The sequence below is a fragment of the Aspergillus welwitschiae genome, assembly GCF_003344945.1.
Source record: "Aspergillus welwitschiae strain CBS 139.54b unplaced genomic scaffold BDQ94scaffold_36, whole genome shotgun sequence".
NCBI classification, from domain to species: domain Eukaryota; kingdom Fungi; phylum Ascomycota; class Eurotiomycetes; order Eurotiales; family Aspergillaceae; genus Aspergillus; species Aspergillus welwitschiae.
This window is the reverse complement of record NW_020798730.1, coordinates 325436-347895: the sequence shown is the minus strand read 5'-3', so window position 1 is coordinate 347895 and position 22460 is coordinate 325436. Positions and strand designations below refer to the sequence as shown.

The 22460-nt window shown below is 48.9% G+C and overlaps 9 protein-coding genes across 9 annotated transcripts; 5 read left to right on the top strand and 4 right to left on the bottom strand.

The window, feature by feature from the left end:
- Window positions 1–933: 933 nt before the first annotated feature.
- On the bottom strand, window positions 934–3348 carry BDQ94DRAFT_150494 (putative FAD monooxygenase). Its single transcript, XM_026767596.1, has 3 exons — window positions 2509–3348; window positions 2158–2451; window positions 934–2086 (listed from the first exon to the last, which is right to left on the bottom strand). Exons 1-3 carry the CDS (start codon window positions 3160–3162, stop codon window positions 1124–1126), a joined length of 1911 nt encoding a protein of 636 aa, XP_026622584.1. The 5' UTR covers window positions 3163–3348; the 3' UTR covers window positions 934–1123.
- Window positions 3349–3911: 563 nt separating this feature from the next.
- BDQ94DRAFT_150493 (HNH endonuclease signature motif containing protein) lies at window positions 3912–5044 on the bottom strand. Its single transcript, XM_026767595.1, has one exon. The coding sequence runs from the start codon at window positions 5023–5025 to the stop codon at window positions 4039–4041; it is 987 nt and encodes a 328-aa protein (XP_026622583.1). The 5' UTR covers window positions 5026–5044; the 3' UTR covers window positions 3912–4038.
- BDQ94DRAFT_150492 (uncharacterized protein) lies at window positions 5044–5835 on the bottom strand. Its single transcript, XM_026767594.1, has one exon. It carries the CDS (start codon window positions 5611–5613, stop codon window positions 5320–5322), a length of 294 nt encoding a protein of 97 aa, XP_026622582.1. The 5' UTR covers window positions 5614–5835; the 3' UTR covers window positions 5044–5319.
- A 473-nt stretch (window positions 5836–6308) lies between these two features.
- Window positions 6309–6579, top strand: BDQ94DRAFT_173827 (uncharacterized protein; the record flags this gene model as incomplete). The annotated part of the gene is made up of 2 exons (XM_026772227.1): window positions 6309–6339; window positions 6416–6579. 2 exons carry the CDS (start codon window positions 6309–6311, stop codon window positions 6577–6579), a joined length of 195 nt encoding a protein of 64 aa, XP_026622581.1.
- Window positions 6580–6915: 336 nt separating this feature from the next.
- On the bottom strand, window positions 6916–9666 carry BDQ94DRAFT_84353 (putative C6 finger domain protein). The gene is made up of 7 exons (XM_026776667.1): window positions 9319–9666; window positions 9147–9259; window positions 8227–9087; window positions 8092–8178; window positions 7737–8032; window positions 7232–7667; window positions 6916–7172 (listed from the first exon to the last, which is right to left on the bottom strand). The coding sequence occupies exons 1-7, from the start codon at window positions 9475–9477 to the stop codon at window positions 6995–6997; spliced, it is 2130 nt and encodes a 709-aa protein (XP_026622580.1). The 5' UTR covers window positions 9478–9666; the 3' UTR covers window positions 6916–6994.
- Window positions 9667–11219: 1553 nt separating this feature from the next.
- BDQ94DRAFT_150489 (carnitine:acyl carnitine antiporter) lies at window positions 11220–12957 on the top strand. The gene is made up of 5 exons (XM_026767593.1): window positions 11220–11678; window positions 11727–11775; window positions 11833–11849; window positions 11909–12522; window positions 12579–12957. The coding sequence occupies exons 1-5, from the start codon at window positions 11430–11432 to the stop codon at window positions 12625–12627; spliced, it is 978 nt and encodes a 325-aa protein (XP_026622579.1). The 5' UTR covers window positions 11220–11429; the 3' UTR covers window positions 12628–12957.
- Window positions 12958–17475: 4518 nt separating this feature from the next.
- BDQ94DRAFT_162036 (uncharacterized protein) lies at window positions 17476–18211 on the top strand (the record flags this gene model as incomplete). The annotated part of the gene is made up of 5 exons (XM_026769481.1): window positions 17476–17530; window positions 17607–17720; window positions 17821–17969; window positions 18008–18079; window positions 18161–18211. 5 exons carry the CDS (start codon window positions 17476–17478, stop codon window positions 18209–18211), a joined length of 441 nt encoding a protein of 146 aa, XP_026622578.1.
- A 501-nt stretch (window positions 18212–18712) lies between these two features.
- BDQ94DRAFT_150488 (F-box protein) lies at window positions 18713–19876 on the top strand. Its single transcript, XM_026767592.1, has 2 exons — window positions 18713–19162; window positions 19226–19876. The coding sequence occupies exons 1-2, from the start codon at window positions 18832–18834 to the stop codon at window positions 19711–19713; spliced, it is 819 nt and encodes a 272-aa protein (XP_026622577.1). The 5' UTR covers window positions 18713–18831; the 3' UTR covers window positions 19714–19876.
- A 1031-nt stretch (window positions 19877–20907) lies between these two features.
- BDQ94DRAFT_182324 (MBL fold metallo-hydrolase) lies at window positions 20908–21885 on the top strand. The gene has a single exon (XM_026774113.1). It carries the CDS (start codon window positions 20939–20941, stop codon window positions 21776–21778), a length of 840 nt encoding a protein of 279 aa, XP_026622576.1. The 5' UTR covers window positions 20908–20938; the 3' UTR covers window positions 21779–21885.
- The last annotated feature ends 575 nt before the right edge of the window (window positions 21886–22460 follow it).

The following is a 22460-nucleotide window of genomic DNA, read 5'->3' as shown; positions in this document are numbered from 1 at the left end:
AAGCCCTTGGGATCTTCACCCTGGCAATGGTAAAACAACCGTGCCTCTAAGAGGGTATACTGGTTCCCGGAAGCTAGTCAGCAAGGCCGTCTGAGACAGACCTACAGATCAATACTGACTGACCGATAGGCTCGGAGGAGTGCAACGAAAGGAGTATAGCCTCCCAAGCCCCATAGAATCTCCTCTGGCGAAGAAGGCTCGCTATTAGTCCCTTACCTATTCGTGCGGATGAATAGCATAGACTGAATTTTGCACCACTTCAGGCACTTACGACCTGATGGGGGCGGATGGAGCTCACGCCACACCCTGCCTACCTTCGTAGGTAAGTCTTGTTTTTGGTACAGGCAGAAGCCCTACCGTTACAGCCTGAGGCAGTAACTTTACACCTCAGGCAGGGTATTAAAAAGGCGGTAGCGCCTCCTGTACTATAGTATCCTCCCTCACGCGGCGTTGACTCATGGAGGATAACTAGCATCCATTTCAGGAAATGAAACCCCCATGAATGTATACATATCTTCTGAACGTTTGGCTCTTTTAAAATCCAGCTGGATTAAGACCTCCTATTGTTGGCTATTCTGGCTCCACGATGAGGTGGTTACTGAGCTCTGTTGGGGAGATGGACTGGAAGGGACTTATTACAGACATCGAAGGACATCGGTTAAGAAGCCCACGTTAACAAGCAACCACAGGAATGTTCGGACCGGCACAGCTTCCGTCCAAACCTTCCCACGGGCCGGTTTACCAGCTTAGGAAACCGGTGTGGAGGTTTGATCCGGCTTGCCGGCTGTCGACCATTGACTGTTGTGGATAAAGTAGGTATACCGAAATTACTACTAGTGATTTGGGTATCAGGAATCCGCCGGGATAGTAGTCAGTTCTTGTGGAAGATAGTAGCACGATCCTCGCTTTATGATTGCTACAGTAGCTGGAGGCCTTCAACATATCAAGATTTGAATTGAATTTCCTCAAAGACAAAACAACTCCAACCATGCCGGTTCATAATCAGTCAGGCTGAACGAAGCTAGAAACCAAAATGTAGAAAAGACTATGTACAGAATTCACCCTAACATCGATAGGGAAAAGATCTTTAAAGTACAAAACTTGTGGTTTGCAATATGTTCATTTACAGACGGCTTTGCTGGGAGTCCTGGCCTAAAGGCTTCGTTGCAAACGAGCCGAAGAAGGCATTGAGGGCGTCCACAGTGCCGCTGCCCTCGGACAGCTGAATGGTACAGGCAACGTGGCTGTCAGGGCGAGTAACAACAACACCACCCTTCTCCACGTCGAAGCCCAGCTTCTCGTGAGCGGCGTACGTGGCCTGGGGAACGCGCACGTCGGGGATGTTGTCGGCATAGAGGTGGTGGTGGTAGTCGCGGAGGATCTTGGGAATAGAGTCCACATCAATCTGGTTCTTCTCGCCCGCGTAGACCAGGCAGATGGAGAACAGCTTGGAGTGAGGCAGGTGGTTTTCGAAGAACGACACGTCGGCAATGTCGGCGCGGCGGTACACGGAGAGGAACGAGCGCTCCTTCTCGAGGTTGGCAGCAAGATCAGTGATCGCCTTGCTGGTCTTGTCCTGCTTACCGGCGAAGATGAAGATACGGAACGCACCGTTGGCAGGAATCTCCTGTTCCAGGTGGACGTGGTTGGAGTCCGCTAACCGGGTGACGGTGGTAGGCGTGAAAGCGCGACCAGGGGTCAGGCGGACACCGGGGACGTCGAACAGCGGGGACTGAGCGGGGTGAGTAGCGTCCCAGGTGAACACATTAGGCTTATAGGCAACACCGTAGCCACTGGTGAATTCACAAGAGGACTTGAAGGTCTTGACAAACTCGTCTTCCTCTCCGCCAGCCGCAGCAGTGGTGTGGCTGGCCTCGCCGACCTCACCGGCAGTAGGGCGACGCTTGGAAAACAAGGCGGCGTACTTGTTGTCGAAGCTCAGCAGAGTCTCGGCGATATCCTTGCGCTCGGTCTCATAGGTGCTGAGGATGGAGCGCTTAGCCAGACCAGACTCAACGGCGTGGAGCTTCCAGGCCATGTTCAGAGCATCGTGGAAAGCAGTGTTCATTCCCTGACCAGCCTTGGGCTACAGGGTCTGTTAGCAACGCATTTCTGTTTTTCGGAAGGCAGGATACCTTGAGAAATAGGCACACTTACGCTGTGAGTGTGGCAAGCATCACCACCCATGAAAACACGCTCATCGAGAGTATACTTCTCAGAGATACCCTGGCCGATCGGGTAGACGGAGTACCATTCTACGCGATCCCATTCCACCCAGTACGGCTGGAGGATCTTCCGAGCAGTGGCCTGGACATCCTCTGCGGTTGCTGTCTTTCTGGGGTCGAAGTCGGGGTCGTCCGACGAAGCGATCTGGACATACAGACGGACCATGTTGTCCTCACGGGGAATAACCATGATAGAACCGGCATCGGAGTGGATAGTGCACTTGGTCTGTTGGCAGAAGATTAGCGACCGTTCGCATCGTGACCGAGTTCTGAATTTGCTTACCTCGATGTCGGGGAAGTTGGTCCTCACGACACCATCCATAACACCCCAGACATAAGAGATGGGATCCTTGTACTGGATCTGGATGCCAAGCTGCTGTCTGATGAAACTCCGAGCACCTTCACCGCTGAAGAGATACTTTGTGCGAACAGTCTCGATTACGTTGGTGTCAATGCTCTTAAGCTGCACTTCGACGGGGTAGGTCTCGTCCAAGCCATCATTCTTGAAACCGACGATGGTCCACGGTCTCTCGACTGTGGTACCGGCCTTCTGGATCTCATCCAGGAACACGCGCTCGATCTTACCCTGGTGAACCAGGGTGGTGAAGGGGTATCTTGTATCGATAAAGCGGGGGCAGCTGGGCCAACTGCCAGTGCGGTGGATACCTTGTCCGCCCGGGAGAGGGTCCCAGAAAGCAACGTCGTACACCTTAGCGGGCTTGAAGGCCATTATTTGGCGCTTCAAGCCCAGATTGCGAAGAATCTCCGTCGAACGAGGCTGGATACCATCGGCGCGGCCGGTGGCGGTCGGCACCGGACGGTTGTCAATGTGCTTCACCTTGTAGCCCCAGCGGGACATGCAGAGCGACAGGACAATGCCAACGGGGCCAGCGCCCACGATGACAATGTCATACTTCTCTTGTTGTGAAGGAGCCATGTGGGCAGTGTGCACGCGAGAGAGCGGGTCAAGCTTCGGGGTAGTGGTGGGGTGGGGAAGTCAATAGATACGGAGTGGGGATCGGGTATAATCACAAGAAAGAGACAGATTAGAACATCACCCAAAAGTGAGAGAGAAGATAAGAGATAAATGAAGCTGATCTGGAAGAGGAATATTCATGATGAAAGTGAAGGGGAAATGGCGATATAAATACCATGCATTGAGCTGGGGTAGTGGCCCGAAGGCCACCGCGAGACAGACATCGGGGAACCACAACGGCATTCATAGTCGGCTGGATCGTGGAGAGTTCGGGGGGGAACAGCGTGGATAGAGCGTGGGGACGAACAGGAAGCACACTGAGAGGGCTGGAAAACCGCGGTGTCAGCCATGCAGGGGGGGCGAACCGACTAACAGAGTAACAGAGATGACCAAAGGTGGGCCGTGAGTAACCAATACTGGGGGAGATCAACTGGGGCAGCGGGGACTTGGGAGGCGCTGGGACGAAGCTGAGTGGTGCACGCAGACTGCCGTCGCTCGATCCGAGCCCCCGGACTTACTTGGGACGGACTTGGGATGCTCTGCGGCTAAGCAGCTCGGCAGGTGGGAAGGGTGTTCCCCACGTGACTGCCCGCCGGTCTCCCGGTCACTTTTCCGATCCCGTGTTTGCCGCTGGCCTGAGGCAGCAGTCACTGACTCGGGTACATGATGCCGATGAGCAATCCGAATTACTTTCACGTAATTCGAGGGCACTCATTGGCCGAGTACTCTACTACTAGCTAGTTACTGCCTTAACACCGGAATATGCAGCTGCTATCAATTTCATGATTTCTATTCTGACAGAACTGCGGCGGGGTGAGCTTGAAGAGATATAATCTACTATCTTCTGACACAGTGCCAAAATGCAGTTTCTAGTAAACAGCCCAGATCAGTATCTCCATCTGGACTTAGCATGTGTCCAGCAGTACTCCCCTTTATATCTTCCCAGCGTCGCCAGTGCTCGTCAATTCTTTCACCCATACCTGATGCATTCAGAATCTCTGCCAAGCGGTAGTGGCAATCAATTAACACAGGATTTGGTAGTGGGAGATCCTCTGCGCCCAGTGCTTGCTTGAGTTCTATGATGTCATTCTCAGGCAGATACATATGGTTGCGGGTAGGAAAATCGCTATATGTCATGCACTGGTATGTATGCAGGATGTCTGTTCTCTTGAATGCAAGCCTAAATGAGCCGAATGAGGAGTGTAGAGGTGCTTCCATCGTGAGACCATTGAATACGTGATTTATTGTTTCAGCTGAAAGTCCAATTTGGCGGATACCTGGGAAACAACGCATCAGTGCCTCCCAGATAGTGGAAGCCTGGGGTAGTGGTGTCGACGTATTCCAATTCACATAAGAGAAAGGCACAATATGTGCTACCTTCAAGTCTCCCGAAATAACGCCTTCGGGACTTCCTCTTTCACAAAACTTGTCTACATCCATGTCCCCGCTAACCACGCAACAATAGTTATCTCTCCTTAAACACATATCGCGGAACTTCTTCTCGCGCTCAAGCGGGTCGTCAAGGGTAGAGGCCACAGCTTCTTCAGCATCTAATCTGTGAGGGTGCGGGGAACATTTCACGGAGCCTGCATGTGACCGTGTTTTCATTGGCACGGCAAGGGTAGTGAAGAGACTGAAAAACACTTGATGTAAAAGGTCATCTGTAGTAGCAACTAAGATATCTCTAGCAATGGATACTTTCCCATCATCTGGGAGCCATTCGAGGAAAGCTTGTAAAGCTGGTTTGAGCTTGTCTTCATCTTGTCGACCCTGGGCAGCATATTGTGAGATTCTTTCATTAGCATCGCTGAGCAGCTTCAGCATGGTTTCTGATGCCTCCGTGTCTGTTGAAAGAATAGATAAGCCTCTCTGCGGGGGAGGGGGAGGCGGCATGGTGCTACTGGCGGTAGCATCCCGGAGATTAAGACGTGCCGACCGTCTGAGAGAAGCAGGGGGGGGAGTTCGCTTGCACTTCTTTGATGGAGACATGATGGCAGCTTCGTTGAACCGTGGACTACTCTCAGGATAACATTGATGGAGGAAAGTTGTGATTGGTGTTATCTGAGAACGAAGTGCGGAGAAAGTAGTACTACTAGTTAATACTCCGTCAGAACGTAGTTAAGTGCTAACACCACTACTTTCACCGCCTTTAACACCGCCTTCTCCCTGTTTCAATTCATTCACTAGAGATTCTGTCAAAACAGATTTCTGCCAAGTAGACCAAAACGATATATCGATGGCCACCAAGCAGCAGAGATGACTCAAATGTCTCAACGCGGCCCCCTCAGACCTGCTGCGGTTATAGTGAATGCAATGACTCAGTTTCTGGGAGGTATCGCGGTTGCGTGTTCTCGTTGATTTATAGCTTTTGCGCGCTTTGATTGGCTGTCGGGTCTTTGCTGGTAGCCTCATGTTATAATTTTTGTAGGTTGATCAGGCGTGTCATCGAACCGACAGCTTGCTGGTATAGGGTTTAGGTATCATGTTGGAGCCGGGCTCATAACCTGTTGAGATGACGTTTTAGGTCAACATTGAAGTCGTAATAATCGCTTGATTCTTGCTATCCAGGCGCGCTCGGAAGGAGCGGTTGGGATTACGGAGTTTTCGGGTCACGTGACATAAACTACTAGTAATCTACTGGGATTACGTTCCAACAGATCCACATACGCACATCCACATACTGCAACGGACACCTTTGTCTGGGGTGTTTACTATTAAGGAGAAGAAGAAGAAGATGATGATGATGATGATGATGATGCAGAATACAAGGGAAAAGCAGTCAAGGTGTTCTGTTTGAAGCGGTTGTTGATTCTTGTTTTTTTTATATACAGGCGATCGCTCCGGTACTACCAGTCCTACCGAGTCTTTCAACGTACATGAATAGCAAGCTGGGAGTTGTCGGTCATTTGTGATATATTCAAATATGATAGAAATACCGACTAACCTGCCTGAATGTGTCACTGGACGTATCACTAACCTGTAGGTCTATAATTGGGATCGTGTTTTCAAGTCCTGATTGTTCTTCCCCATTACTACAAAGTGCTTCGGGCTAAGTACTTCATCAATATGTTCTACAATATCAGAGATCTATCCTGTGTGTGTGCGGCATGGTTGCCGTCGTCACCGGTGGAAGCTCCGGTATGTGACGCGTGGTCACTCTTATACTCTCCGGAAACAAGCTGATGATGATATCACTGTCACAGATTTGAGTAAGACAATGCCCTCGCTACCAATGGTGCCAGCAGAGTCTATATTCTGGGCCACCGGAAAGAGTCTTTCGATGACACAGCCGACATACGCCCCGGTATCATCTTTCCTATCGTCGCTGATGTAGGCTCCAAAAACTCTCTCGCCGCCGCCGCTGCAGACCAGATTTAATCTGAGACTGGATACATCAACCCTCTTGTCGCAAACGCAGAGAAGGTCTTTTTGGACACGCCTGTAATCATCAGCGACGGGCCAGGCAGCGTAGAGGTCAGGTGCCCACTAAAGAAGAATGCAACCCCAAGTGAGCTGGAATCGTTCCTTATGGACACCCCAGTCGACGAATTCTTAGATACATTTCTGGTGAATACCACAAGGGGTATTCTACACCATTGCAGCCTTTGTGTCATTACTTAATTAGTCACTTTCCTCTCCTCTACTTTATATTCCCACCATATCCATCAAGAGGGGGCACTTATAGGTAATAAATCATATATCATGGCATATTGACTCGAATGTTGTTTGCTGAATTCATTCATCCACACATACATACATACATGAAGACCATCCACACACATACTTATTACAATTAGAGTAACCGCAACAACTCCAAATCCTTCGCCACCGCCGGACTGGCCTGCGCACAGTCCTCTAAGAATTGCATCATCTCCTGATTCCATTGCTCCCATCCCGCAGGCAAAGTCTCGTGTAACCGTCTGTCCGAGGAGTGAGATATACAGTAAAAGAGGAGTATTTGGCCGAAGAATCTATGTAAACCAAGTAAGCACGTAACAACATCTTATGGGAGGGCGGGGGGTTAGCTTACTGAGAACAAAAAGCAAATTTAATCGGGATACAACTTTTCATGCGCTGGAAAATACCACCCACGACAGGCCAATTCATTGCATTGAGCAAACCAATATGGATCTGCTCGAGATCTTTGTCCGTTAGGGAGCCGGGAGTGTGAAGCGCCTTGTAAAGGTATGGGCGGCCGATGTGGAAGTTGGCGATCATGTACCGGCCACGAAGCATGGCTTCTGAGACGGCGATCGCGGGAGATAGGGCGTGGCGGGGGGAGGGGGTGAAGGGAAGGTGTTGCTGGGAGGCTGGAGATGGAGGTATTGGGGTGCTTGGGTTTGTGGTCAGGGCAGAGTTTGTGTGGTCGGGAAACTGGAGGGCGGCGGGGAGGTTGATGCGCCACTGTTCTAGTTGGTGACGGAGTTCGGCGTTAACGGCTGGGTGGGGAAATGTGCCGGAGTCGGCTGGTAGGGATGGAGGGTTAGTCTGATGGATCTGGCAGACGAGAGATGATGGGGGTAGGGGTAACTCACAGTGGAAGTAGAGCGAGTGTCGGATGCGGGTTAGGATAATTCGATGGGCGACCTGCGCGAGAAAATGGTATTGGAAGAACGAATCGTCTATCTCTTCTAATGAGAGTGAGCGGGAAGCCGGGAAGCCCACGCTTTCGAAGGTGATGAATTTGGGGATTGGAACGTATTCTTCGAGTCGGGAGAGACCGCTGGGCGGGACGTGTAACTCTTGGACGAGGATGGTTTCGTTCATTAAGCAGTTCCAATATACTCGAGATTTCATATCGCCTTCCCATTCATCGAAATGGACATCGTGACTGACTAATGTCAGTTTCGCAAGGACCAGAAATTCAGTTAAGTGCCATGGATGGCTTACTTGGTGAGCATGGACAGACAGCAAGTGGCCGCTCGATGGATCATGGCCCACGAATCCATGGGCCGAAGGATTTGACTGTAGTAGATGCTTCACATAGTCAGCATTCTATCAATTCAGTCAGGCGGAACGCCTTACAATGACAAGAGGTAAAATTGGCAACTTTGGAGGTTGTTGTCACACATTAGAAACCCAATGCGCTGGCGAGCAGTGTTGAAGAAGCGCAATCCGGGGGGCTCCTCGTAGACCACCCCCATCCAGTCAGGAGGCTCGAAACGACCACTGCGCGTCCCTAGTAATGGGAAATCCCCTTCCTGGTAGGCGTGGACAGCGATGCAGCCTAGCGCCATGATATTGAGAACCACACAGCTCTCGATATTGTAGCCAAAGTTGCTCTCAATCGCCGCACCCAGGGTGAAGGCATAGTAATAGTTCTTGTCGATTATGGGTGTAAACAGGTTGAAAGTGGTGAAGAAAGCATCCGAAAGGCCTTTAACCATAGCCAATGGAAGTGCGTTCAACCAGTTGTCCCCGGCCTGCGCTGGGAAAGGACAGATGTACATGGGCAATTGAGGGCGCTTCATTTCCATGTCAATCACATAGTTCTTGCCCAGTTTCTCGTGAGCTTCGAGTAACCGTTGTGGGAGGATCTCCTGAGCACCTAACCAGGATATCACACCATGCTGGCTGAATGAAATCGAGACTAGCCCGTTTGCCTCCGTCGGCTTGGGATGCAGGTGTTGGTCGTCATGCTCCACTTCGTTCAGTCGCATTGCTTCAGGTGTGAGAGTCTGAGAGCCCAAGCGTTCCAACTTACCCAAGCTGCTCGTGCTGCAAGAGTGATGCGCGAGCGAGCTCATTGTCTCCGTGCCATCCAAACTACGGGGCAACTGACCCCGAAGGGAGTGGATTTCCTTGGAAATGGTCGTGGGAACATTCTCCAGCTTAGTTTCCAGTCGATGTAATGTGCTCATTATCAAGCTGAGGGAATGATCCCGTCTACGCTAAGCATTAGCAAAAATGGAAAGGAAGGACTGGTGAATTTGAATCGGCCTTACTTGGAGGTCTTGCGCTCATTGTAGACGCAATCGAGGTTCAGCGACTTACACAAGCCGCACTTCGGTCGCGACTCATCACATCGCGTCTTTTTAAGCCTGCAATTCTCACATGCCTAAGTGGAGTGGTTACTACTACTATCTCGCACATTACTGATAACGGGAAAGCACCAACCACTGTGGCTATAAAGTTTCGGGGCTTTTTGCTGGGCCCGGATGCATGTTGCTGTTGCTCTGGATCCCCAGGCGAGAGGCCCTGGGGGGTGTGATCCACCAGATCGGGAGACTGGGAGGCAGGGCGGGGTGGGGACCCTTGATGAGGACGCTTGCTCATGGTTGAAATTGTACACGATCAAGCCCACGGCTCCCAATTAGATCTGGGAATCGCGCATTGTGATCCCGACTAGCTCTGCTTCCTGTTCGTGCTGGAAAGGGCTTCGCCAGTCCCAATCAGCCGGTAGATTGATTCTTAGACCTGGAATCTCTAATGATTTCTTCACGAAAGGACTGGACAGATTCATTTATTATCTCAAATTAGTTATCAGATAGTCCCGGTGACTCAAAATGAATGCCCGGAGATGGTGCCTTTTTCCGCGGAGTCACCTGACTGACCCCGATCGGGCCCGTTCTCTTCCTTCCGTGTATGCTCACGTGACCCGGGTCCACTCCTGGGAGACGGCATCAACTGGGGATCTGTCAGGCATTGAAATCTACCGAGAGGTTAGCAGGAAATGTCGAGGGGCTGGTGGAAAGGAGCTGAGATGTTAAGAAGCGTTAATGAGCAAGAACAGAGGAATAGGAAAGAATCAAGTAAAAGAAACCTAATACTACTAGACGTAAATGAACAGCCGCTGCCAAGATATATACTGAAGTGGCTGGAATCTCTACAGTGTAGATACTAGTATGAGTTTCTGGACTTTCACAGTAAGCTCGATTTTAAGACCCAATGAAACGCTGCCAAGAGAAGGAAGTGGCTCTGTCTACTCGTAGTAAGTAGTACTAGTACTCGTGCCCCTGGATCGAAACCAGCACATGCTATTTCATATTTGAATATCTTGTATTTGATTTTACGTTTCGATATCGAGTTTCGTTTATTTTTCATCTATCTATGTACTATTAATGATACTATGTGGCGTAGAGGAGCCACCCTTAGTCCAATTCAACTGCAACCAATTCAATTTTTATCCTATTACTTGATCCAGCTAGGTGAGTTGCCAGCTATGTAGGTGCTTTACAGTCTGAAGCAAAAGAATATGGCCCTGAAAGCCATCCAAAACACTTGAAGCCTATGCATAATGCACGCTGCGACGCAGGAAGGTCGTCGCCGCAGCTACACACAGCCGAATATACAACGAAAGCAAAGCAAGGTCATTAGATAATGTAAATATACTAACAAATGCCACAATTGGCTGACTAGTTGTCTGCGATTCATCAGCACCCCTAGTCTTCGTCCATACCTTGCTTCCTACATGTTTGTTCCTCTTTAATATGCGTGTCCTTCGTCGCTGACATTAACGGGACGTGTAGGGGTCCTTCTACTTAGCGTGTTCACCATCCTCAGCGTCCATGCCCAATGCCCTGAGGGCGCACCTTTTGTTCTTTCCCCCTTTTTTTCCCTTTTTTCCCTTTTTTCATTTTTTTTTTTTTTTTTTTTTTTTTTTTTTTTTTTTTTTTTTTTTTTTTTTTTTTTTTTTTTATTTTTTTTTTTCTTTTTTTTTTTTTTTTTTTTTTTTTTTTTTTTTTTTTTTTTTTGTGGTAATATTTTGTATCACGTGCAGAGTTGGTGTAGTATCAGGAATAGTCACATGTTTGAGCTCAGTATCAGCTTCAAAATTATCACGTGCATAAGCTTCATCCTGCATCAAGGATTTCTCTGAATATCCGATCAGTTTTTCCAGCTCCGATCTGACACTGCCGCACTTATCTCTGGGTGCCCAGCCAAACTTAAGGTACCCTATCCATGAAGCTGGAATGCTTGAAACGGATTAACTGCTTAATCCGCGCCGAGCCGAGGTCCGGGGTACTCATTGCCTTGCTGGCCGGCCGGATGGAGCGTGACCGTCGCAAAGAAAGCCAGCTTTCTTCCTTTTCTTCCCCTTCTGCCTTCAATCCGGATACGTATTTCTTTTATCTATCCTCTCCGTAACTACCTTACCTTCACTTCTCAAAGTCGCCGCTTCTTGCATATTCTGTCAAAGCGTTCAAGAGAACACGACTTCTACTCCACTCTCCCCGCTTATTCTCCCCGCTCCTTTTCTCCGCTCCTTGCACTTCATCCGCGCCACCATGACCGCTTCTCCCTCCGCCGCTGAATCAATTCCAGAGGAAATCAGAGCTCCGGAGCCTAAGCCCATCAATCAGACTATTACTCAGATTCGCTCACTCGCTGCTGGGGCTGCCGGTGGTGTGTGCGCCGTTGTTGTCGGACATCCTTTCGATCTGGTGAAGGTGCGCCTGCAGACTGCAGAGAAGGGCGTTTACTCTGGTGCCATCGATGTCGTGAAGAGGACTGTGGCCCGGGAGGGTCTCGCTCGAGTAGGTTATCTTTATAGTTAGCGTTGGCGCAGTTGCTGATCGGAAAAGGGACTATATGCAGGTGTCTCTGCTCCCCTGGTGGGAGTCACGCCAATGTGTAAGCTTCTCTCCTCTTTTTGACCTTCGCAATACTAACAACGCGCGTGTACTCCAGTCGCTGTCAGTTTCTGGGTATGTCTACGGATTTGCGAAATGTAACTCCCTTGGCGCACATGGCTCACAGCTGATAGGGTTATGATGTCGGTAAAACGCTCGTCGGCAAAATATCTGAAGTTCGCGTGGAGAACAACACCCCTCAATACACCATTGGCCAGATTTCAGCTGCTGGTTTCTTCTCCGCCATTCCCATGACCTTGATCACGGCACCCTTCGAGCGCGTCAAAGTGCTCCTTCAGATCCAGGGTCAGAACCCCCCGCCCCCGGGCCAGAAGCCCAAATACTCTGGCGGTCTGGATGTGGTTCGGCAGCTATACCAGGAGGGTGGTATTCGCAGTGTGTTCCGTGGCAGTGCAATGACCCTCGCTCGTGACGGCCCTGGCTCTGCTGCGTACTTCGCCGCCTACGAATACATCAAGCGCACTTTGACTCCCAAGGATGCGCAAGGCAATGTCACCGGCGAGCTATCCATGCCAGCCGTCCTGGCTGCCGGTGGTGCTGCTGGTATTGCCATGTGGATTCCTGTCTTCCCCGTTGATACCATCAAGTCCCGTTTGCAGAGCGCGCCTGGTCGTCCCACGATCGGCGGCACGATTCGCACCGTTTACGCCAACGGTGGCTTCAAGGCTTTCTTTCCCGGATTTGGTCCTGCTTTGGCAAGAGCTGTTCCTGCCAATGCCGCAACTTTGTATGTTATTATACCCTGACATCCTCTGGGGCTGTCGTTGCTAATATGTCAAACAGTGCGGGTGTTGAGCTAGCTCATCAGTTCATGACAAAGCTCTTCGACTAAATGGATACATTGCGCGCTGCAGGTACAGTGGTGTAAGTCTATCGGTTAGTTGATTATTGTGGCGTTCGTTGTTTCGTCCTTCTGTGGAAGCATTTTGTAAGCCTGGATATTCTCTGTTTTTGACTTAGACTAGACAATTTCTGGTTGTCTGTACTAGTGCTAGGAATATCATATTAGCAGAGAATTTGTCTCTGATTTAACCCAAAAGGCCTTGCTTGATTGTTTGACTGACAATAGGTTAATACCTGTTCAGCGTCAGAATCGGTGCTGTTGCTTTGTACAGTGCCTTGCAAGTTTGGATTACGCATTTCTATACTCCGTATAGTAGGGGCCGGGCCGGACCAACAGATAATCCGGGTCGCATCCGCTGCCAAGAGGTCCCTGGCTAGCCGCAGAGCCAGCAGTAGACCGGCCATCTCCGCGATCGGTACGTTGAATTCGGTCTGCGTGCCGAGATAGGCTTGCCGGGTTAGTAGGGGGTCCAGGCACACCGCGGCCGCGCCTGTGACAGCAATATGGATGATATTGTGTATATGTGTAGGCTAGCTAGCTAACTACGCGAGGTGACTAGGTGGCGTAGGTCCGAGATCACGTGATCTCATTTCACACCCCATGAGCGAGGACGTAGTCAGCAACGTTACGTACAAAAGAGGGAAAACGTGAGGTTGTTCACGTTTCCTAGACAGGAAGTAAAAGACATGTAGATACGGAAATATTAGATGAGATTTCAAACATGATCCAGATAAAGCGGGAGTAGGCGAGACGTTCGAGCGGCTTAGTGAGGCCGTCAGCCGCTTGTTCAGTCGTGCTGATATAGACGAATTCGACGTTTTTAGCGCGTACTTCACGACGTATGAAGTGCCATTTGATGGAGACGTGCTTCGTGCGGGCGTGGAACTCAGGATTCTTAGTCAGAGCGATAGCGGACTGGTTGTCTGCATGAATTACAGTAGGACGGCTCATCAAAACAGATGTAGCTTTGAAGCGTTGAATGTCCAGCTCAGTGAACAGTAGTTGGAGCCAGATTAACTCCTGTGTCGCCACTGCTTGCGCGATATACTCGCTTTCGGTTGAAGATAGTGCGATAGCAGTCTGTTTCTTTGAACTCCATGAAATGGGCCCCCCAGCGAGTTGGAATATGTAGCCGGAGGTCGACGTCGCGTTAAGGGAGTGGGGGCTGGCCCAATCAGTATTATAAAAGCCAACGAGGCCAGGTCCGCCACGACGGTAGAAGGGGCAGCGGTTGAGGGAGCCAGTGAGATAACGCCAGACGAGGTTCATTGTCTGAAGATGTGGCTTGGCGGGGTTGCTTGTAAAGGACGATAGCTTGCTTGTTGTGTATGCAATATCAGGACGTGTGTTAACCATGATCCAGATGAGCGCGTCATTGCGTTTTTGATATGCTTTGATGTCATCAGGGTCCGCTGTTCCGTTGTGCTTTGACAAAGGATTCTTAGAGTTGTATGGTATGGGAGACGTCTTGCATGTAGAGAGACCAAAGCGCTTTAGACAGTCTTGTATGTATGATTTCTGCGAGAGATAAATGCCTTCATCTGTTCGTATAATGTCAACACCTAGGAAGCGGGTGCAGAGGCCGTTATCAGTGAACTTAACAAGCTTAGCGAGCAGTGTTCTAAAGGCGTTAATCACAGTGCCGTCCGGCGCGAGTAGAAGGATATCGTCGACGTAAACAAGTATGAAAAGGTCCTTTCCCGCGAACACGGAATGATCTGTATGTAAGTACTTAAAGCCGTTAGCCACTAGGAAGTCATGAAGCATGTTATACTACTCGCGTGGCGCCTGTTTCAAGCTATATAGTGACTTGAGGAGTTCGCCGCATATGCTGTTTTTCTGGAAGCCGTCCGGCAGCTCGATGTGTATTGATTCGTGTAGTTCAGCGTTGAGGAATGCTGTGACGACGTCAAGGTGATATAAGATCTAATGAAGCTTAGCAGCCAGGGCAATAAAAGCCTTGAAGCTGACGCTCTTGGCGACGGCCGCGTATATTTCTCCAATCTGATAGTCTTTGCCAGCACGCTGCCGGAAGTCTTTGACAACAAGGTGGGCCTTGTAAGTGCTGTTATACTTAATTTTAAATATCCATTTGAGCGGAAGAAGACGCGTATTACGGGGACGTGGAACCACACGGAAGATGCCTTGTTTGATCTGTTCCTGTATCTCGTGGTGTACTGCTTCGCGCCATTTGGATGCTTCAGCGCAGGCCATAGCGTCAGCGTATGAGGTAGAAGTGTAGCCGGTATTTTGAGATGTTGGTTCCTTGGTGGAGGTGGCCCCCCCAGCCTGCGGGCTGGCGGGAGGCTGTATAGCCGCAGTTTCCAGGAACAGAGCATTAGTGAGATGGTTGTCAATGAGTAATTTATAAAAGGCGTCGGTATTCAAGTCCGGGGCATTGTTTATACTAATAGTGTGTGACTCCAGGGACTTGAGGAGCGCGCGCGAGGGCTTGCGAGTGCGTGTAGGATGACCTAGTGGCTGGTCAGATACCGGTATAGGTTCTATGCTGGAAGTAACGGGTTCCGCACGAGAGGTACTGGTAGCCGGAGAATCCGCGACAACTAGCTGGTCTTCAGACTTATTATCTTCGGCGACAATTTCCGGTTCAGGCGTGGCGTTATGGACGGTGTTATTGATTGCAGGCAAAGGTGGGAGTATACCAGTCTGTTTGTATTCTAGTAGCCAGTCCGGCTCCTCGCTGCTATCTTGCTCGTCCGCGGCAGGATAACTAGGAAAAGAGTCAGGGACAGGCTGCTGATGTTGAGAAGGTATATCAAACGGTGACCAGCGACGAGGATCTTTCTGGACTGGAGCTTCTGTATTAGCTTCGCCGTGGCGTGCGGAATCAAGATTGTATGTAGACGTCGCGGACGGTAATTGTGAGACAGGTTCTTCGTTGAAGATAACATCACGAGCATATATAATCTGACAAGTTCGAATATTGTAGATCTTGTAGACTGACTCAGAGTAGCTGACAAAGCGGCCTTTCTGTATGTGATCTTCTAGTTTATCACGAGTTTTTTTGGGAGTAAGATGCCAGCAGCGGCAGCCAAGGGTCTTTTACCGTGAGATATCTGGTTGCATGCTGTATAGGGCTTCATAGGGAGTCTTCCCGATGGCACTGTGTATGAGTCTATTCTGTATGTAGTTGACTGCGAGAATGATATGGTCCCACAGAAAACGGGGCAACTGGTTGTCCGCCATGACTGATATATAGGGTTTGACTAGGTGACGGTTCTTGATCTCGGTAATTGGATTGAGATTCAAGCGGTAGCGCGGAGCAGGATTCCAGACGATGCCTTGTTCTTGATAGTAGGACGCAAGCGGTTAGTATTCAGGCGCGTTGTCACTATAAACGCGTTTAATATTGATATTTAGCTGGCGTTTGAGATAGTTTTATAGAGTAATAAACTTATTACGCACCTCGCTGCGTTCCTTGAGTAGGAACACCCAGCAGTATCGGGAGGCATGGTCAGTAAAAATGACGAAGTAATATGCGCCGGTCTGGCCGCGTGTAGGTAGTGGTCCACAGACATCTGTATGAATAAGATCTCTAACGCGTAGACTAAAATCGCGAGGCTTAGTGTGGGAGACAGGTAGTGCTTGATCCTTTTCACGGAGACAGGGCTCGCAGGGCGCTGGTAGGATGTTTTTCTTGATATTAAAACCAACAACATGCTTCACGGAGTCACGGATCTTTCGTTCGGAGGCATGAGCCGTACGACGGTGCGCGAGATAGATTGAAATCGGCGGAGAAACCGTCTTTTTGATAGTATTGATAGTGAGGTCGGAGGATGGCGAGCGTGTCAGGGCACTGTAGAGATACAGATCCTGAATTGCCTTGCGGCTTGTGGTACCGGTTATGTGTAGAAAGTATTGAGTATCTTTAGCAGTAGCGAAGTTAATCTGCTTGCCGTGTTGAATAAGAATAGTGGTCTCTTTAGTCTTGATATGTGTACGAACACCCTGGCGCGCCAGCTGCTTACACGAAATGAGATTATGTGAGAGCGCCGGTGCGTACTAAGTGCGGTTGATTTCTAAAAGTCCACAAGGTCTGTTCTGCTCATCCGCCAATTTAATTGAAACAGTGCCGTAGCCAACAATCTGAAAGGCTTCGTCAGTAGCGGTTTTGGCTGTGCGTACGCAGGGAGTAAAGGATGTGAAGTGATGCTTAAAGTAAGTTATTATTTTAACAGTCCTAGAATTGAGCATCCAATCATGCGAGTGGTTCGGGTGTTGGTCTTCTTGAGCCACGGTAGCAGCATTGAAGTGAATTGATACAGCGTAGGCATTGAGAGAGTCGAAATCGATGTTGATCGCGTTGGCTGAGGGTGTTCCGGACGGTGGTGCGGACGGAGTAGGTGTAGTTACTGTGTTAACTTGAGTGTTTGTAGTCGTTTTCTTGTTCGGGTTCAATGAGCATTTGCTGGGAAAGTGATTTCCGTAACGTTCATGGAAGGTATACCATATAGTATTCTTATCAGCGGCATCAAGTTGCTCTCTTTTATATTGTACGGAGGTATTTGTTTGACCTCTACCACGATCCCGGGCATTACCGTGTCCACGGCCACGCCTGCGTCCGCGGCCGCGACCGCCGCGATCGCTGCCTCGGGTGTTATTATTGGTATTATTGATGTTGCTCTGGGGCTTGTCATCAACCGCGTGTGTAGTTAGCTGAGAGAACTGATTCTTGCGTGTATACTTGAACTGCGTGAATTGAGTATATACAGATGATGGAATCGTGTTTTCTGTCAGTGTCATGTACTGATTTAAGATGAATGGCTGCAAGGCAGGCATATCCTGAATTACTATAAAGAAATGCAGAAGTTTAGTATGATTATTAATGATCTTAGTCCCGCGAAGCTCGTTGAGGGCGTCCGCGTAGCATGTAAAAAAGGTCTCTTGACTGCTTGTGCTGTTGTAGTGAATAGATGCCCATTTATTATATAGACGAATAATTGTAGTAAAGTTAGAGGTCTCATATGCTTCCTGGAGAAGGACATATGCTTCAAGCGCGGAGTCGCAGTTCTGGAAACGCGCCGCGGGACTGGCTTCGCACGTAGTACCGAGAATTATGAGTATAGAGTAATTCAACTGCTTCCACTTCTTACAGTCGGAGTTGTATGTGGTGAGCAAAGTGCAGTTGCGTTATTTGGCCTGCTCGATGCTGCGTTGCAGTTCTTGTTCAGTGGGTAGAACGCCGCCATCACCGGCACGAACAGCCAGTATATGCATGTTTTTGTCTTCATCCTCGGGATAAAGAACTGGTTCTTCTGGAAGAGTATATTTGCCCTGGAGCAGGTCCCACGCGTCCGGATTACGCGAGTGTAGGTAGTTTCGTAGGTTCCTCTGCCATGTTAACCAGTTAGCCTGGCCTTTAAGCTTAGGAACAGCTTTAGAGACGTCGATATCGAACGGGTCTTTGGACGGCGTCATTGTAAGCGTTCGGCCACGCCGCTCGCGTGGTGGGAGGTCTGGTTGGTCGGTAGGTGCCAAGCCTGGATGCCAAGCCGGCTAGATCGCCGCGGAGGCTTTCCTACCCGCGAAACCGCGTATAGTAGCGATTTGAGGCGTAAAAGGCCTTGAAGAGGACGCTATTCGATGGATAACGCGTAAAAATGATGAAAAACGATAGGGAAGACGAATATTCGATGATTCGTTGCCGCGAGGGCTCATAACCTGTGACAGCAATATGGATGATATTGTGTATATGTGTAGGCTAGCTAACTACGCGAGGTGACTAGGTGGCTAGGTCCGAGATCACGTGATCTCCTTTCACATAAATAAAGGTATATCTAATTCTGGTTTAGAAAAGCTGGTACGGGTTCAGAAAAACCGAGTCTGAGTCAGGATTTTTTTTTTTTGAGCTTATACTCCGTCAGGATTTCTCTGATACTGTTGCACTAATTTCTGACCCCGTCGCAACTGAGACCCCGCCCTGGCAGGAGTCCTATTAGTTAGCCCCCACATCTGCCCTGAGACTAGTGCGACAAAGGCCTTGGCTCAAGTCTGAATATGGGAAAGCGTTGTGAAAGACCAAATTGTTGCAGTCTGAAGCAGTTGTCGCAGGTTTACATCAGTCCGATCACATGATCTCAGACTGTCTAAGAAGCAAACAGACGCAAGATAAGTGCATGATTCATTCCTCGGCGAGTCACCATATTTGAGAAATCACTCACCACGCTCATCATGCATACATTCTCAGGACCAAACCCCATTCCTACCGAGGTCATCATCAACATATTCGGGGAACTTTCTCTCCCGGATGCGCTCCACTTGGCCGCGACTTGCCGTCGGCTGCGCCAGGTCTTGAGTGAACATACGCCTACCATTTACAAACGCCTACGCAGAAAGATCCCATGTGAGCGCTATGCAAGAGTACTACTAGCAGATCAAGGAGGCCTGGCACTTTATTCTTCTTCAGTGACTATTCGGGATCTTTTACGATTGAGACGCAACTCTCGTATGGTGGAGAAAGCAATCGAGGTGTTTGATCGTGATATTACCCCAAACATTCGGAGTGAGTAGACAGATCAGTAAGCAGTCACATAAATAGATATTTGCTAAATTATATATTATACAGTCCCTCTCACGAGCATCGATGACGAATTCTACGGAGGAAAACCACGTCCGTTGCATTTACTTCCGTCAGAACGTCATCGGTTCACTCGAAGCTACTACCAATTTTGGAGTCTTTCACTTCTCGATCGACCATCTCGACAACAGCGATATCAGAGGATGTTGCTCAAGCACCTATACATGGTATATGAAATGGTTGATCTGAACCAGCCAATTGGCGACGAATTGGTATCTTTCTTTGCTGATGAGAAACGATGCGAACTCTCTCAAGAACTGACCGACTATCTCCATTATCTCTACCATGACATTCATGGAGTTGACTACATCGATTTCTCGGGGCACAGCATTTCTATGCGTACGCGAGGTCATGCAGCTATATGGGATCATTGCCAGCCTGATTTCAAGAAAATCGTTTGCTACCAGTGGCGAGATCCAGAGAAGAAACCTGTCAAGGAGGAAGAGGTGTGGGAGCATACAACTGATGAGGAATGAATTCATGTTTCGATTGTTCGGATGGTTGCCAATCTAGGAGCTGTTAGAGGTACCTAGGACTTTCAACAATTTAGCCGCACTTCCTAGCCTAGCTCGTATGTTCCTCAAAGGCTATTACATAGTTAGTCGGGAATTAGCTCATATCTTCCACATCTTTGTGCACTTGACCAGCTGCACATAGCTTCCTTTGTTTCTCTCTATTTCTCATTCCTTGCGTTCAGGAGGATGTGGTGATAAGATTCAGTCAACCAACCTGCCTCGTTATATTGAAGTCTCCGGTAGGACATTTTGTACGTGCTATATCAGAAAACCGCCGAAACAATGCCGCATCAGAATGATCGAAGTAGTAAGTGCTGTATTTTCGCTTTATCATAATGGCTTAGTTTGAAATTGTACGGTGATTAACAAAGACATCTACAATGATGTTAGTATAACTGGGATGGTGGAGGCGAGAGGCGGGTCCTTAAAGGTGACAGTGCAAAAGGTCAACATTTCTCCAAGATGGAAAGAGGCACCGAAAAGAGCACTCTACTACATACACTCCGTCCCCTTGAATGCTTTGGCTAGTATACATGCTATATGAGCCCATGGTTACAAAGATTGAGTACATACGACCACAGGGTGTGGAAAATAGGGCTTCCCGTCCGCTCAGCCGTACTCAAGCCACACGCCGGGAGGTTAGTAGTTGGGTGGGTGACCACCAGCGAATCCCTTCTGTTGTATGTATTTTTTCTTTTTTGTTTGGGAGCATAAGACTTTCAATATAATCGTCTTAGTTTTTCTTGGTTCATCCTTCCAGATTTCGGCGTATTGATAGCAGACCCAACTGAGCCGAATGCTAACAGTGGGCTCTTCGGTATTATTTCCAGCCACCAAGATGTTGCGGGTCTACTTGTATATAGCAGCCGGAGCTCATTGATTGTACTACTGCCGAGATGCAAGTTGGAATCTTACCTATCTATCGATTATAACTATTATAAAGCCGAGCATTTCTTTGATTTGTTAACAACGCAAATTACGATCGGTCAAGAAACGGACTGTTGAGTTGCCGAGGCCAATGATCAGTAATCCTTCGCCACCTCTGTTGCTTACCAATGTTTGGGTCACAGTTCTATTGAACTATACCCAGCATTGATATAAAGAGTTAAGGATACATCAATGGATTATATGTGCCATATTTTATTTCATCCATCTATTCAAGTTGACTTCATCGATCGTTGACAATATGAGTCTCAACTACAAAGTCTTCAGCAGCACACGTCCCGGCGTGAACCGGTCCACACCAGCCGGTCGCGATCATCTCAAGTGGGTGCCGACCACTTCGACCTTAATATTTGGTCAAAGGGACGCAGTGCTGGTCGATACCCAGTTAACCAAGGCTGCTGCGAAGGACTTGGTGGACTGGGTGGTAGGTACGGGAAAAAACCTCACGACTATTTATATCTCCCATGCCCACGGCGATCATTTCTATGGCACCGGTGCCCTCCTCGAGAAATTTCCAGAGGCAAAAGTCTTGGCTACGCGCGAGACTGTTTCTCGGATGGTCGAAGCCATAAACCCAGAAGGCATGGACGGCTTTTGGAGAAAGCTCTTTCCTGGGGAGATCCCAGAAAAGCTCGTGATGGCTACACCTCTTGAGAAAGACCACATCATGTTGGAAAACGAGCGATTGGAAGTAGTTAGACTGGGCCATACAGACACCGATGATACAACGGCTCTCTGGGTGCCTACAATTGGCTTGGTAGTCGCGGGAGACGCGGTCTACAACAACACGCACCCGTTCCTTGGAGAATCAAAGTCCCAGGAGGCCAGATCGCGATGGGTGGCAGCGCTCGACAAGATCTTGACCCTTGGACCAAAAATTGTGGTTGGTGGTCATAGTGATCCAACCAAGGGATATTCTCCCGATGCCGTCCAAGCGACCAAGGATTACTTGAATGACTTCACGCGACTGGATGGTCAAACGTCCTCTCCCGAGGAATTGTATTCCCGAATGTTGGAACTGCATCCTACTCGATTGAATGTCGGCTCGCTATGGGGAGGTGCAATGGTTGTGAAGAAATAGCTCTATATATGGCCTCAATGTTGACTGAGTAACTAATGGTTGGTTCACTCCGCCATGATTTACTATGAGCTCAATATAACCGGAACGTATTCCTATATATTCCTGATGAAATATCTACGAATATTGCTATTTGCTGTTACCAACAAGTCATAATGCACGTCTATGTACTGTGTAGCATAGATTGACTTTCGCAGCCTTGATGTAATGATATGGAATTGAAAATTGGGCATCCCGAGCTGTCAATAGTAATTTTATCTCTCGAATCATTATCATTTGTGTCGGGCCTGGTATCTTGTCAAGTATGTCGCAACTTCCAAATGCCATACGATGAGTCATAGACGACGGTAAATTATGGACGATGTGGACTCTCCAAATGCGAGAAAGCACTATTTGCAACAAAAAGGATGTCAAAGTTGGGTCACATTTTCTCTATCCAGGAAGATCATTGAGAGTTCAATCTGGAGCTTGTTGCAGCTGTCGTGGCCTAAGAGCCAAATCACTTTTCCAGGAACTCAACCTGTCCCTTGCTGTTCTGCTCGAACCCGTCCCCGGTGTCAATATCAAGCAAGAAGTATAGGCAATAAGGAATTATCCAATGCATTTTGACTGAAATCCATAAGTACAATCAACCCTTACATAATGTTGTCACCGGCGGAATGTTGTTCAATGGTATATATCTAAG

Excerpts from the sequence above, each read along its gene's own strand:
- BDQ94DRAFT_150494 (XM_026767596.1), bottom strand. The coding sequence starts at position 3,162 with ATGGCTCCTTCACAACAAGAGAAGTATGACATTGTCATCGTGGGCGCT. Across the intron at positions 2,452-2,508 it reads CCAACTTCCCCGACATCGAG|ACCAAGTGCACTATCCACTC; the intron begins GTAAGCAAATTC and ends TTCTGCCAACAG. Across the intron at positions 2,087-2,157 it reads ATGCTTGCCACACTCACAGC|CCCAAGGCTGGTCAGGGAAT; the intron begins GTAAGTGTGCCT and ends CAGACCCTGTAG.
- BDQ94DRAFT_150493 (XM_026767595.1), bottom strand. The coding sequence starts at position 5,025 with ATGCTGAAGCTGCTCAGCGATGCTAATGAAAGAATCTCACAATATGCT.
- BDQ94DRAFT_150492 (XM_026767594.1), bottom strand. The coding sequence starts at position 5,613 with ATGAGGCTACCAGCAAAGACCCGACAGCCAATCAAAGCGCGCAAAAGC.
- BDQ94DRAFT_84353 (XM_026776667.1), bottom strand. The coding sequence starts at position 9,477 with ATGAGCAAGCGTCCTCATCAAGGGTCCCCACCCCGCCCTGCCTCCCAG. Across the intron at positions 8,033-8,091 it reads TGTCTGTCCATGCTCACCAA|TCACGATGTCCATTTCGATG; the intron begins GTAAGCCATCCA and ends GACATTAGTCAG. Across the intron at positions 7,173-7,231 it reads AAATTTGCTTTTTGTTCTCA|ATTCTTCGGCCAAATACTCC; the intron begins GTAAGCTAACCC and ends TGGTTTACATAG.
- BDQ94DRAFT_150489 (XM_026767593.1), top strand. The coding sequence starts at position 11,430 with ATGACCGCTTCTCCCTCCGCCGCTGAATCAATTCCAGAGGAAATCAGA. Across the intron at positions 11,679-11,726 it reads CCCGGGAGGGTCTCGCTCGA|GGACTATATGCAGGTGTCTC; the intron begins GTAGGTTATCTT and ends TGATCGGAAAAG. Across the intron at positions 12,523-12,578 it reads CCTGCCAATGCCGCAACTTT|TGCGGGTGTTGAGCTAGCTC; the intron begins GTATGTTATTAT and ends TATGTCAAACAG.
- BDQ94DRAFT_150488 (XM_026767592.1), top strand. The coding sequence starts at position 18,832 with ATGCATACATTCTCAGGACCAAACCCCATTCCTACCGAGGTCATCATC. Across the intron at positions 19,163-19,225 it reads TATTACCCCAAACATTCGGA|TCCCTCTCACGAGCATCGAT; the intron begins GTGAGTAGACAG and ends TATATTATACAG.
- BDQ94DRAFT_182324 (XM_026774113.1), top strand. The coding sequence starts at position 20,939 with ATGAGTCTCAACTACAAAGTCTTCAGCAGCACACGTCCCGGCGTGAAC.